A 15,380-nucleotide genomic window follows, 5' to 3' on the forward strand; every position below is an offset into this window, starting at 1 on the left:
AGGAGGAAGCAGGATCCCCGCCGAGCAGAAAGCCCGATTCAGGGCTCGATCCCAGGACCCTGGGATCATGACCTGAGCTGAAGGCAGAGGCTTTAAGCCACTGAGCCACCCAGGCGCCCCTTATTTTTATTTTTTAAAAATATTTTATTTTATTTTTTAAAAATATTTTATTTATTTGACAGACAAAGATCACAAGTAGGCAGAGAGGCAGGCAGAGAGAGAGGAGGAAGCAGGCTCCCAGCTGAGCAGAGAGACCCTGGGATCATGACCTGAGTTGAAGGCAGAGGCTTTAACCCACTGAGCCACCCAGGCACCCTGGTGGTGGTTTTTTAAAGAGTAAAAACTACTACCTGAGGATTTGGGCTTCAAAACACCTACCCAAATGGAGTAAGTAATGCAGTCTCTCTTAAGACTGTGGATGTTTTAAATTCCATTCCAGTTCTTTTAGCAGAAGGTTAAGCACAGATATATAAGAGAATGCTAACGTAATTAAAGCAATGTACTTACCATCAGGTCCTCAGGTGCTGGTCTTTCTTTGGGGTGTTTTCGCATGCTGTTAGAGGAAGAAAAGCTCGTCATTATCTAGATCACACGTGAATCTGTGCTATACTTTCCCCCATGGACTATTTCCCCTGGAATCTGAATGACTTCAAATTCACCGTGTTCGATTCTTGGCCAAAGTATTAGCATATATTCCCTTTCTTTTATTTGGGCCTTTAATTAATCAGAAACATAAAAAATTTTTTTTGGGGGGGTAGTTATTCTTGCACTACGTATGAAGAATGAATTTAAATTTACCTAATTCCACTCTTGAAATAATTGTGGGAGAAAAAAAGCAGCAATATTTCTTCCTGACTCAGTTTTCAGTTTATTTCAGACTTAAATCTAGGTAACTATTATAGACTTCCTTTTCCGTAACTGGGATCAGGTAATAAGAAAAAAAAAACATGACTACCAGGCCAAATGAGAAAATATTTTATTCCTTCATTCTGACTCTGAATGACAAGTCATAAAAGAAGTCAGGAATCTAGATAATGCTACAAAATTACAAATGGCCTGTTATATTAGTTCAACTTTTATTTATTCTGGCTACAATGCAGGTCGATATTCTTTAAACAGCTGAGCGGGGGAGTTAAGTTTGTTTAAGGTGCTTAAAGGATCACATTCCTCTTACAAAATGCTGCTTGTCTTACATGCAGTAAGTATCATCAGTAGCTGCGTCAGGTATGAAGGCTACGGGATGAAGCCCTCACACGTGGGACTGATGTGACTACAAGCAGCTACCGATCTGGTGGCCGTTATCCATATTCAGGGAGTCTGTGGGATGAATTCATGAAAAGAGACTGCTTCTTCTATTACTTGAAAATCACACAGATGCTTTTTCTTTTACACAAGGCAACCTCTAACAAGCACCAGGAAAACCCGTCATATGATCCCTGCATTTGCTGACAGTCTTTTCTTTTCTTTTCTTTTTTTTTTTTTTTGAGTAGAGAGACTTAATGATCATTTGGTAAATAAGAACCGTAGTTATGAACCATTAATGACATCAAGGACATTTGCCTTCCCTATAAATAACCATATGCACCTCTCAAATACTGCATTCATTAGCAAGTAATTCAAGCTGTCTCGCCAGTGGAGTTGGTAACAGTCCTAATCTGACATTCCAAAGTAGCTGTATCTCTTGGGAAAACAAGGCTATTACCCACTATCATTTCTGTTTCAGCTTGACATCTGTGGAAATTTCAACACAGGTTACCCCTCCCCCTGTCTCCATAAAACTTTTACATAGCAGCTGATTAATTTTTTGGACAGAAGGAAGGCAAAGCCTTATCTGCTCCCCTCCCACTTCAGCCCAGAACCGGCCCCACCCCCAAGGGGGTCTCAGGCCACCCAGTGAGATGCACAGCCCTCCCGTCACAAATCCCACAGCGCCAGGCGGGTGATGCCCAAACCAGGGCTCCAGGCAGCTTAGGAACGGCATGGCTTGTTTTTCAATTTCTGCAGTTCAAAATGTGGCATTCCCATGATGGGCTGCTTCTGAGTGTTTCTAGGAATTCCACGTAAAGGAAATTAAGAGAGATGAATACACATTTTTGGATAATGGGCTCTGATATTATCGATGAGCTCAGGATTCCAGTGTTCAGTGGATATATCTGTTTTTTCCAACATGGGGTGCTTTGGAAATGAAACATCTGCAGGGTAAAAATAGTTTTCAAAAGCTACAGAATATTAGATAAGTCTTTTAAATAAATAGAAACAGTGTTAATAAAATTTTTAAAGTCGGGGGGGGGGAATCTCTTCCTCACATGTTTTCTATGGCGTATAAACCGTATGAGACATTTTTATTAAGAGGTAACATATTACACTTAGTCAAAAAGGTGATAAAGCTTGACATTTATATTAAGGAATATTTCTTAGCTTCACTTTAGTGTAATCATCAGATGGATCATGGCGGGGGAGGGGCAGGGACAGTGCACAAATGTTTTGGTTTGGCAAGGACTCCTGACTGCACCATTTCCAGGCGCCACAGGAAGGAAGGGTTCCGTTTTCCACCACCGAACATGACTCTAAAGGCGTGATGAAATGGAATTCAGTGGACTAGGGGAAGGCAGGTAGAGGTAGTGGTGAGTAAGTTCCCGAATGTCCCGAAGAGTTTCTGGTTAGTTCTGCCTCTTGCTTTGTGGCAATCATTGCTATGCTCCCAGTTTCCTTCTCTTTCTCCATCATAGGGAGAGGGAGAGGGCAGAAGGAGGGCAGTGGAACAATGGGGCCGTCCATAGCCTCCTGGGTGCTGCTGAATGGGGAATAGGCAGGTGGATGATGTGAAAGGGGGACCCTCGACCTACAGAGGGGGAAAAGGCAGAGGGTTGGCAAAGAAAAATGCGTGTTTCCTCAGGTGTAAAACGACACCGATGGCCCCTTTGACCTGGTTCCTCCCAGTTCTTTAATGGTTCAAGTGGGCCTAATGGAACCATGTTTTCATAGTCTTTCAAACATCAAAATTCACTGAAATGGAACATCAGTATTGTGTTTAACACACAACCAATGATAAAAGTTATTTACTGAAAACCCAATGAATTAATAAACTATGCTGCTTCCACTAAGTGACAGACAGTTTTATGGGTAACTTGAGGTTACATTAATAAAAATAAGCTTCATATGTCTGTTCAATAGGGACTATAAAATTGTGTATTTCTTAAAAAAAAAAAGAAATTGGATAGCAACAGTATCTGTGCTCAAAGAAGGAGCCCGATTCTCAGCAGTTTATTAAAACAGAAAAAAGCCTCTAAAGTACATTTACGACCCTTTGTGTAAATAACGTTTACATAATTTAAACAATTTCTTCAGCTTTGCTGCCCCATCTGCCCAAGGCCCCGAAGTCCCTCCCGTCTCCAGGAGGAAGCAGGGAGAGCCATAAGGTCTCGTGGAGCCTGGGAGTTAATGGCATGTATCATTTACATTGAGGGCATGGCATGTTTGCAAACGGGCTCACCACTGAGTGATGAAATGTACAAATGGCTCGGAGAACTCTCCAACCGGAAGGACGGGCGAATCCTGGGATGGAGGAAAAACAAGTCACCAAAAGTCACAACAATTCCTTTTCTTCCTCTCCATGCGCCACCCCCCCAACCCCTGCCCAGCTCCCCCAAGGAGCAGGATAAAGATGAATCTATAACAAGGATTCAGCACCATGTGGGAAGGAAAATAAGGCCTCATCCAATTAAAAAGACTGTCTACACCCTCTCCCACATGTTTATGTAAAAATGCCAAATTTAAAGCCACACACATTTTACAATGGTGAGAAACATGAGAGCAAAGAGGGAGGGGAGGTGGAACAAGGACAATGATAGCCACGGGGTAAGAAAGAAGGTACGAAAGTGTAAATGAGAAATTAATGATTATTTAAGTAACACACAAATGGTCTTGTAATTAACAAAGAGCTGTGAAATTATTCTTGTGTTGACCTCTGTTTCTTTTACTGGATTTACTATTTATTTACACTTTCCTTTTTATTTACATTTATTTGTATATTCAACTGCTCTTAACTGCTTGCTGAAGCATTTGGGTCAGGTTTTTTTGTTTGTTTTTTTTTTTTTTTTTACTTTAATAGAAAGGCTTTTACAGGGGAAGCTGTGTCCTGAAAAGAATTTTAGTCTATTTGCCAGTCTGGGCAAACTCGTCATATGTGTGAGAAAGGCTGTGAATTAAGGACCCAGTGAAAAACTCCCACCTTGACCACCAAACAGAACTGGGGCGGAGGTGGGAGCCACTTAAAAGAGCAGGAAACAACGAAGCCACAAATGACAACCACAGAGTAACACAGGGAGCAAACCCCATTACCATTTGCAAAGGAAGGCTTTAAGAATTTAGGAGTTTTTCCAAGAATGACAGAGAGCGCCACTGTGTTTATAGTGTAGCGGCTCAGGATGTAATGAAATTACACTGCAGAGTACTTTAACAGTCATCTCATTAGACCTACAGTTGGAACAAGAGAGCCACATAAAGTAGGCAGCTGCAAATGACTCCATTCCCATCTATTCTCATTTGCTATTAAAAATACCTTTCGGCGGCTTTTTTCCTCTCTGACATCCCTACACAAAGTGCCCTGCAAAGTATGATACATGCACCTATTTAAATTAACAAAGGAATGACTTATTTTAATCTCACTGTGCTTTGGAGTGCTTTGGCCATTTGGATGAGCAATATATCATTACATACAACCTTCCAGCGCTGCAGGCAAGAAACTCAGAGCATGCAGCATTTGGTGGGAGCCAAACAATTTCTCTAGCACACAACTGTGTCAAATGCGTGCATGTATTCATTATTGAGAACGAGAGGAAATAGCTTTGATGTAGTGGAAAAAAGAAGATGATAAAAGCACCTCTGCAATATGCGTGTCATTATCAATGGTGGCAGATAGATACAATTGCACAGCCTCCTATGTGATTAGTAAATATACATATAATTGCTGTGGCCAATTATCAGAAAAATGAGATCGGTAATTACAAGACAGAAAATTAACTAGAACTCTTATTAAGGCTTTGTTTCCAATTCAAACAATTGGAAACTGCTGGAAAATACAATTAAATCAAAAGGAACTAAGGGGGTCAAAGCAGTCCAAAAATAAAAAAAAATAAATAATAATAATAATAAATAAATCTCAAAGAGGTTAAAAGAAATGGAATGTGAATGAAATGATCCTTAGATTTTGCCTTTCTGTCCTCTTTGAATTTACTCTATTCATCCAGATCAGGAGAAGGTTAGTAATCATAAACTTAAAATTCTCATCAGTAGAGAAAGGCTTCCGAAAAGAAAGGAAAACAAAGGAAAATGGGAGCGAAATAAAATCTTGCCAAGTTCAAAGGATTACATGCAGGCATTACACAGAGAGGACATGAAAAACAGGGGGCTGATGAAACCGTCCACTCAGAAGAAACAGGCATGCAACAACATGACAAGTCTTCGATAAAGGTACTATAAAATGGCCACAGAAGTCCCATCGGTTTGAAGAGCAAAAATAAAACATGATATCAATTTCAGCCCGGCCTGTTTTAGGAAAGCCATATATATATCATGGCGCCTGCAAGATTCTACAAGGCACAGTTCAAGAAATGACATTTCGCTGTCTCAGACACGGTTAGTACAAAAACGGTTCAAAGTCTGAGGTGCAGAAACTATGGACCCCGATCAGGAAGTCAGTCCTCCAAGTCATCATTTCTGAAATTCTTCTGGAGGCTCTGGTCCTGGGAGTGTCTGAGTAGCAGTTGATTTTAAATGCGATATTTAGGAAGATAAAAGCCTACTGCCTTAATGTGGCTGAATATTTACTAAGATGGTTAAAATTCTCGACTGGTTTTCTACAAAGATCCTGATATAAAACATGATGCTAATGTGGGCCTCATTTCAAAGTATGATACCAAGAGTAAATTAATGAATTACAGACTAGGCAACTTGATGAAGATGTCATTTTAACATGGATGAGAAACAAAACGAGGCAATGTGACATCTTTGCATGGGTAGTTAATTTTATTTAAGACCTGATATTGTAGCCTGTTAAGTTCCTCATAATATAAAACTAAGGAACACTGGGTGGTACCCATGAATAATTTATTTCACTTGTGAAAATGCCACCCCAAGTCGACTTTACAGAACCACAGAGAGCGGAGTCTCATCTCAGGGGTGCCTGGAAAGAATCACTCATCAGAGATGCGGGGGGAAATTCTAATCTCACATGCATAATGCCAGATATTTCTTTTCCTTTTAAAAGCTGTGTCTCTTGCATACCTCCAAGGAGAATTTTCTGAGATACAGAAGACTGACTAGCGGGGGGAGGGGGGGCAGGGGGTGGGTGTGTGTGGGGGTGTGGTCAGAATGTCACACACAAACATGGTGGGGGCAGAGGGGTGAGCAAAGGAGTCCTCTGAGAGTCTCCTACTCCACGCCAGCACGAAGGCTGCTAACACTCCAGAGGAAAGCAAATGAAGAGACCTGATGGTGTTCACCACACTGGGAGGATTTTTAGAGTATACTTTTCTCATTTTTATGCAAGTAAAACCAGAAGTTTGTTTAGAAGAGCATTGCAGAACACCTCCAAGAATCTGTCTGTTTCATGCTGGAATTCAAATCTGCGCCAAGGAGGGAGGGAGAGAGGGAGGGAGGATCAGAGTGGAGCTGTTCCAGTTTCCCCACAGCTCCCAGGCAGGGGCAGCAACCAGTCACCACTGGGTTAGAAAGAGCCTGAGAACCCTGCCCAGGGGTTCAGGGGTCTAGTCAAGTCCTTGCTACTATGCATCAAATACGTGCTCTGTGAAACCTGGGTTCAGGGAAGATGAACCAATACATTTCAAAAACACAAACAGGAGCTGGAGAAGCAGTTACAGTAACAACTCTCAGGACTGGCTGAAACCAACTCTTTTTTTTTTAAAAGATTTTATTTATTTATTTGCCAGAGAGAGAGAGGGCGCACGCAAGCGAGCACAGGCAGACAGAGTGGCAGCAGAGGCAGAGAGAGAAGCAGGCCTCCCGCTGAGCAAGGAGCCCGATGTGGGACTCGATCCCAGGATGCCGGGATCATGACCCGAGCAGAAGGCAGCTGCTCAACCAACTGAGCCACCCAGGCTGAAACCAACTCTTAATGGTTAATAAAAGTCACTCTCCTTAAGACCCCAGGTGCTATACTTCACCTTAAGGGCTTTTCTGGGGGATGCTTTTCTGTTGAACTTCTAAGCACAGAGGTATGGAATGAAACTGTAGATAAAACCTTACCCAGAAGGCTTAACCTGAGATTCTAGTCCCCTATCAACTCTACAGTCCTGCTACAGGGACACAAGCTGGATCTTGTTATGGAGCCAGCAACTGTCATGTTACAACAGCGGCCATCAACCATTTCAGTAAGCAGTTCTGGTCCTCAAGGAGGACAGTCTCCAAGTCTCAGAGGTTTCAGTAACTACCTGGTCAGCCCCTTGTGCTAAACAACTAGAACACAAGCACGTGTCATGCTAGGGAACAGCGAAGGACAATGGGAAAAAAGTTTGAGTGATGCCTTTGCCTTGTGAATAATGAACAGTTCAGGAAGGTCAACCCATTACAACTGAAACTGTTTAATTATTAATTATGCACAATCTATGAGCAAAAGGACAAGTTCAGAATGTTTAATGTATGCTAACTTCAACTGGACTCTCTCTGGGTATTTTGTTATTAGCACTTGTCAGCAAGGTACTCAGGCATAAAAAAGGCAAGCAGCAGAAAATTTGTATGTGTGTGTATGTACCTACACACTCAAAGAGTAGAGGAGGAGGGGCGGAGGAGGAGGGCTGACTCCAGTCACTGGGGCTGCTAGTTCACTTGCAGACTACCTATGCCTGTAAGCACACTTTGTGACCTTGAGAGCAGGCAGATAGGTTGGGTACTCCAAATACAGAAAATAGAGATGAGGCAAATGCTTTCAAAATCACTTATGTAAAAGAGAGATCATTATCAAAAGCATAGTTTTGTTTTGTTTTAAACTGTGTTTCTTGGCTTCGGAAAGATCCAGGACAATGTGCATGTATGCCTGACCACATGTGCACATGCGTGAGTGCCTGGAAAATGGGTAGAATCTGAATTCAGTGAATTGTATCAATGTCAATTTCCTGGTTGTGAAACTGTACTATACTTACAAGCTATTAACACTGGGGGAAACTGAGTGAACGGTAAACAGGCTCTCTCCCTCTTATTATTTTAAAAAAAATTATTATTATTATTATTATTATTATTATTATTATTTTAGAGAGGGGGAGGGAAGGGACAGAGGGAGAAGGAAAGAATCTTAAGCAAGCTTCACGCCCAGTGTGGAGCCTGATGTGGGACTTGATCTCACGATCCTGAGATAATGACCTGAGCCCAAATCAAGAGTCGGACATGTAACAGACTGAGCCACCCAGGTGCCCCTCTCCATACTACTTCTTACAACTGCGTATGAATCTCAAATGATGTTGAAATGGAAAATTTAAAAAGAAAAAGGTAAGGAACTATTTTAAAAAACTCTGATGAGGTCCAGATTCCTGGCGGAGCTTAGTTTTGTGTAAGTGGAAAGGCTGGCATAACTACTCAATGGAAAATAGTTTAAAGAACTCAGCTTGAAAAAATACACCTGCATATTTAATTTCTGCCTTTAATCCATAATTATAAATAATAATGAAACCTGAGAAGGATATGGTAGTTAATTCAAACATTGACAGGGCATAGACATAAAATACTATGTAATAAAAATGGATAGTCATTCATTATTTATTGGTTCTTTCATTCAGTAATTTTCTTGACCACCTACTGTGTCAAAGGCACTAAGCCTGGCATTGTGGGATGACTGATAATTAATCCATAACCTTAAAGATTTTGTGTACTACTTGGGGGAAAAGATGTATACCCCTAATAAACAGCCCTGCAAGATGGAGGAAATAGCTAAGTAAGAGCTGGGCATTTGGGTTGTACTGGGGGGCACTAAGCCTGGCTGGTACCCATGAGTTCATAAAGAAGAGTGACAGAGAACAGAGTATGGCGTCTGGAAGGCTGTACGAGACTGTCTCTGCCCTCCTACTTTCTTCCTTCCTCACTTCCAGAGAGCACCTGGGGTGGGCGCGGGAGGATGGGGAGCCACCTTGAGCATTTTCATCTATGTTCTGTCCCCTTCTCTTCAGGCAAAGTAGAAATTCCTTCAAACCAAGATTTTATACTTGCTAGCAGTAAAAGAAGGAAGACAGAAGAAGGGCAACTTCTCAAAACTTTCAAGGTGTTGGCCACACTGGCAAATTCTAAAGATCAGTTGTGATGTGGTTAGATTAAACCAGCCTGGCAAGTTAAACAGAATATGGCAAGCCTTCTAACATTTTTTAGATTTTTTTTTTTTTAATTTGACAGAGAGAGATCACAAGTAGACAGAGAGGCAGGCAGAGAGAGAGGTAGAGGGAAACAGGCTCCCTGCTGAGCAAAGAGCCCGATGCGGGACTCGATCCCAGGACCCTGAGATCATGACCTGAGCCGAAGGCAGCGGCTTAACCCACTGAACCACCCAGGCGCCCCTTCTAACATTTTTTAATAGCTTATTTTCAGATTTCATGGTGTCAAGCCATCAAGTCAACAGGTAGTTAAAGTCAGAGAACCATCTCAAGTCTGATCAATATTGAGTTAATGCACTAACATTAAAAAAAAATAAATTTCTAATTTAAGCCTAATGTTCCCTTCGCCCAGCCCAACGATTTGTCTCTATGCCCTGGGATTCACACTAATTGCCACAGCTCTTTTAGATTGCTCCACTCCTGTCTACAGTGTTGGATCAAAGTTCGTTTGTAATTCCAGTGGCTTCATTTCAGGCAGAAAGCATTTTGCCTTGTTAGACCCTAAACTGGTTTTTGATTCTACACTGTCCACTACCTTAAAATGACGCTTTTGTGAGACAATTGCAGAATCCATAAGACAAATCTCCTTTTGACTGAGGAGGAAACCTGGTTTGTTTGGACAAAAGAAAGAAAAAAAAACACACACAAAAACCTGCGCCATCTCCTTTAAAGACCTCCACAGAAATGAATGTATAAACTATAAAAATCTAACTCTCTGAAGTGTAGTCCAATGGTAGACTCTGGGAAATTAGCTCAGTGCTCATATTTTGAAGGTTCTCGGTGTTTCTAACTGGCAGCTGCTGCTCTAACGGACTGTAGTGGGGGGTAGGGTGGGTGAGGAGAAGGCAGGCACATCCTGAAAGAGAGACAAAGGTGGGAACGAGATGGACAGGGGCTCTAGGTCAGCCAGAGGATGAGACAATAGTCCAGCGTAAGACATACATGCACCATAATTACACGTTGGAGTCGTACAAATTCAGGCAGTGCTTATTAAATCGCTCACTTAAAAATGTGGCCACTCTGTGAGGAAACAACCGGTATTTTGACATTATCTGTATTTTTGATTTCACAGTGTGAACACAACTGACCAAATCTCTGGGGTGTGAGGAGGGACAACACTGGGAATGAGGCTATGCATTTAGGAAGGCTTGCAGATGGACGTCATCAGCAAAGAAAGCCTCTGACCACCCCCCCCACCCTTAGCTGGAGACCAGAAAGCCCTTCTTCTACTCATCCCACTCCACATCAAGCCGTGAGCAGAGAAAGTGAAAGACGATTCATTTCCACACTGGGTCACTCCATGCTCTGGGTTGCCAGATGTGACAAATTACATGTGTGGGCATTTTGGTGTGAAGCTCTATCCACTGGGTGTGGGCTGACAGTAGCAGCTCATTTAACTTGCCTCAGAAGGACCTGGAACCAGGGGCAAAAGCCCTGAATTTCTGCCACTGAAACACCCACCTGACCTATAAACCCTTAAATCAAGGGAGAACCAGCTGTTAGCCAAATGAACATCACAACCAGATGGCTTATAAAAAAAAAAACACCACAAAATATAAATGAACAGGTCTAAAGGAATCTGTTTGTAGGTAATTGGGAGGTGAGATTATGAAGCTCTTTCCTGTTTTTTTTTCCCCCTAAACATGTTGTAGAAGTTTTTCAGTACCAAGATAAAAGAGAAGAGGAAAAAAAACCTTTGTCGTTAATATCAAAATTAATCCATCATTCAGTCTTTAATTTTTGGTCATTTAAAAGACTAATATTTACTTGGACATTTTTCTGAACCTATGGCAATGACCTTGGTGTTTTATTAAATTCCTTGAAAAGAGGTAGAGAACCGGAACATGGATTAATCTTTGAAACCATATTTACAGTTGCTTTCTCTCTGAAGCTAAAGGACAGCCCGTTTTTTTCTCTTTTTATTTTAGGTCACTTGTTGGTCATAGGCTATAGGTCACAGTATTATTTAGAGGTGTCCCTATGAACAGTACACACACACACTCACTGACATTCACATATACCTCCCTTTTTCATGGTGTGGGCAGAACAGCAAAAACACGCCTGTCTCATACCAAAGGGACTGCATTTACAAAAGTAAAACCCGTTATTGTCCTCTCTGTAGCCTCCCAATGCATTTCCATTGCTTTTCCATAAAACACTGCTGCAAATAATCAAGCATGACCATTGACATCCACAAGATTGAGTTTTAGGAACCATTAAATGAGCTCACCCTCGTGGGAAGCCTCCTGCTCACGCTGGTCTAAAGGTAATTATTCAGCAATTCCTACCTGTGGTTTTACCTTGTCCCTATATGGTGTTTGAATTTCATACGCTGGTAAGGTCAATTTTTTTTCCTCAGGAAAAGTCCAGCTACACATGTTTGATCCAGGACTTAAATTGTAATGTTAAAGTACAGACTTCACCAGGTTCTATGTGCATAAGCGCTGATTAAAAGCCACCTGAGATTAAACGGAGACCATAACTATATTCAACAAAAACAAAAGAGGAAAAAAACTCAGGGAGTATAATAACCCTGAACAGATTCTGAAATGAAAGGAATGACTCCTCCTCTTTTCATAGGTAAGGGGTTAACGCAGAGATATCTGAACTACATGCACGTACCGTTCAAGGGCAAGAACCTGGCAGGTCCGTGTCCTGAAAAACCAACAAGCCATAACACTCACTATCAAGTCAGACTCCGAGAACTCACTGAAATCCAAAGACCACATCGTCACACTGTACGTCCTCCTGATGTTCACTCGACTGTTAGTTAAAATAATTACCGCCATTTGCCACCTGCACCGCTAGCTACGGAGAAGGGGGAAAAGCAGAACTTGCCGGGGCCGCCCGGTGCAAGAAGGCAGGTGGTGTGTGCTTACCTATTTTTATAAACGAATGCAAAGGCGACGTGAGCTGTGACTCAAAGGCTGAAAATTATATGTGAAATTGTGCTCTACCTGGTTCCAAACAATAAACTTGGAGAGAAGGGAATTTAAAGCTGGGTAAAGAAGATAGCGCATCAGTTTAAAATTAGCCAACATGAGAGGAACAAAGAGAGGGAGCCAGGGAGGGAAGAAGGGGGAGGAAGTGGAAAAAAAAAAATAGAACTACATACTGTGAAATGAACAAGTTCAGTTAGAATGTTCATCAGGATTTGGAAAATCATAATGCCATCTGCTACTCTGGACCTCAGAACATCAGGGATCTCGTGGGCCCAGACGCTTCCATTTCCAGGAGGAAGGAAGGAACTTACACTCCCTGGAACACTGCCTCCATTCTGGAATGGAGGCAACACCCCAGCCGACCGGTTTGGAATCTCTTTGAGAACATTTGCACTGTTCACATACGCATTTCCCCTGGTTTAGGGAAAACGAACGGCAGGCAAAATGATTACAGCAACTCGGCAGTGAGACCGAGTGGGGCCCCAGCCTGTGCTGCTGGGTAGCTGACCCTGGCATCCAGCTTGGGCTCAGGGTGTGTAGGTCCCATCATGGTGGATTAAATGAGCATTGTCCTACAGCTGGATAAGACTTCACAATAGAGCAACACATGTTAAATGACAGCAGCCAAAATTGGCCCCACCAGGCAACTGCCCATTCACAGAATGCTATTCATAGGCCTCACCACCAAGAAATTAATTCATTAATAATACATCAGCCTTCGTGGACAATTCAAAGAAAGCAACACAAAGCTACTTGTTCAATGACTGCCTAACGATGCAAAATTTTTCCTGGTTTAAAAAAACCAACCAAACAAAACCCAAATCTAACTGACTTATTGAAATCTAAATCATAGGCATGTTTATGCTAATATTTTGGTTAGTAAAAAAAGAAATGGAGGAAGTCTATCTACTGAATTCATTCAGTGCCACGAGGAAATAATAAAAAAATACAGATTTTTCTTCAGCATTAGCTAGCTAACAACAACTGAATTTATGTATCTGTGTATTTAAAAATTATCTTTTTTTCCATTTAAATGACTTTGTACATCCTTCAGGATGTACAGGAAAAATTTTGTTTTTAACTTATTTCTTCTGTTACATTTTTAAAACTCACTTTCTTTCTCCTCCCTCCCGACAACTCATAAATATGAATTAAATATAATTATAAATGAACAGAACATTAACTTTTGGATTACTGCTGTGTTTTGGTAGAATGTTAATATCATTTCTAAAGAAACAGTTATTACCAATAGAAAAAGTAATTACTAAAGGAATCATGGCCTTAATGTTAACCTATTTTCAATCTTCAAACCAGCCAAATTGCATTAATTTAAACATACTGAACTTTTCAAAGGAGGTATTAGATCTCCAAAGGTTGCCTTACATAAAAGAGGAGTATCGGTTTCCAGGGTCCCAATTAAATATTCCCAACACTATGGGACACAGGTCTAGCTCACAGTATCACTGGAGGACAAGACTATTGTGTATCCACTTGTATTAACTTACCAAGCTTCTAATGCCTCGGTCACTAACTCATACAAGTTCTAAGCATCATGGAATTGCGTATCAACAGCCATGTACCTGAATCGTTACAGTGGTCGCCACTGTGGTCAGAAGCTCGGGCCTGCCCAGGTCATCAGACAGCTCAGGCCAGGGAGTCTTGTCTCAGGGGAAACTGCCTGCAGTTTTTTATCATGAAAAGAACCGGCCAGCCTTTGGATGCTGGGAGCAGGAGACATGGACATGTTCCTTTTACTTTTTGCTAACTTCAGAAGCCAGAATTACGGCAAAGTCCCCCAGGCAAAAGAATAATAAAAAAAGAATGGATATTATTTCCTCTGGGGTTGGTTAATACCACTTTTTGAATTCCAGGGAGGTTTCTTTAGGCAACCATTTTCACCCCCACCAGAAACCCCCAGAGAGCACCTGCTTTGTTCATGGCCCAGAAGCTTCTCACTTAGTCAGCCCCCAGTAACCTGTCTGGGAATGAGTGATTCTGCAAGAATAATTTTTTTTTAAGACAACAGAGGGTTTAAGAGCCAAATCTTTTGTATATACAAATCTTTCTAAAAGGAGTCAAGCTCCTTCCTGCTGATTTAAGCAGATATGCAGAATAGAATTCAATTTTTTCTTAAAGTCCTGGAGTCATTCTTACAGACAGCGACACTGAACTGTGCTGCAATACCTCCATGCCCTGGGGGCACGTCTGCAATGCTTTCTAAGTTGTTTTCTCTTATAGCTTTTAAAATAATCTCTCCTTCTGATGCTGGGATGTTCAGCTGTCACTTTTTGCTTCCATCAAGGTCAGTCATAGGGTAGGAAGTGGAAAGAGCCATATCTTTTGACTGCCACTCAGTTTCCTCATCTGTAAAATGGGGTGTTACGGGAAAGCAACATGTTTCCTTGGGGAAATGTCTTGTAAATCGTAGAAGTAAAGCCTAGACTTCTGAATTTTAATAAAGGACAATGTAAATTAGCTAAGTATCTTCTCATAATATACTCTCCCTTACTTTTTTTTGGATTTGTTTTTCTGCAGTGTTGAAAAAACAAGTAGTAAGTTCTTATAATTATGCATATATTCAACAAATATTTTTAAGTGACCACTAGTTGTGAGGGGCAGCATGAAGGCAGAAATGAAAAGCCTAGGAACTTCAAGTTCTAGCTGGTAAACTACGTATAATTGGGTCTGAAACAGGAAAATAGTACAGTTTTTAAAAAAGATTTTATTTATTTGTCAGAGAGTAAGAGAGGGAACACAAGCAGGGGGAGTAGCAGGCAGAGGAGAGAAGTGGCTCCCTGCTGAGCAAGGAACCCAATGTAGGGCTTGATCTCAGGACCCTGGGATCATGACCTGAGCTGAAGGCAGACACTTAACTGACTGAGCCACCCAGGTGTCCCTAATAACACAGTTTTTTGTTTTTTTTTTTTAAAGATTTTATTTATTTATTTGACAGACAGAGATCACAAGTAGGCAGAGAGAGAGGAGGAAGCAGGCTCCCTGCTGAGCAGAGAGCCCCATGCGGGGCTCGATCCCAGGACTCTGGGATCATGACCTGAGCTGAAGG

The 15,380-nt window shown here is 41.6% G+C and overlaps 1 protein-coding gene across 1 annotated transcript in view; it reads right to left on the reverse strand.

Moving 5' to 3' along the window:
• The window catches only part of MAP2K5 (mitogen-activated protein kinase kinase 5), a 256,439-nt gene that overhangs the window by 37,531 nt on the left and 203,528 nt on the right, over positions 1 to 15,380 (reverse strand). Inside the window, exons 20-21 of the mRNA XM_044231754.1 lie at positions 3,494 to 3,555; positions 508 to 553 (exon numbers count right to left, since the gene is read on the reverse strand). Of these exons, the coding sequence (XP_044087689.1) occupies positions 508 to 553; positions 3,494 to 3,555 (108 nt within the window). The remainder of the gene's footprint in view (positions 1 to 507; positions 554 to 3,493; positions 3,556 to 15,380) is intronic.

Source organism: Neovison vison, chromosome 13, assembly GCF_020171115.1.
Source record: "Neovison vison isolate M4711 chromosome 13, ASM_NN_V1, whole genome shotgun sequence".
Lineage (NCBI taxonomy): Eukaryota > Metazoa > Chordata > Mammalia > Carnivora > Mustelidae > Neogale > Neogale vison.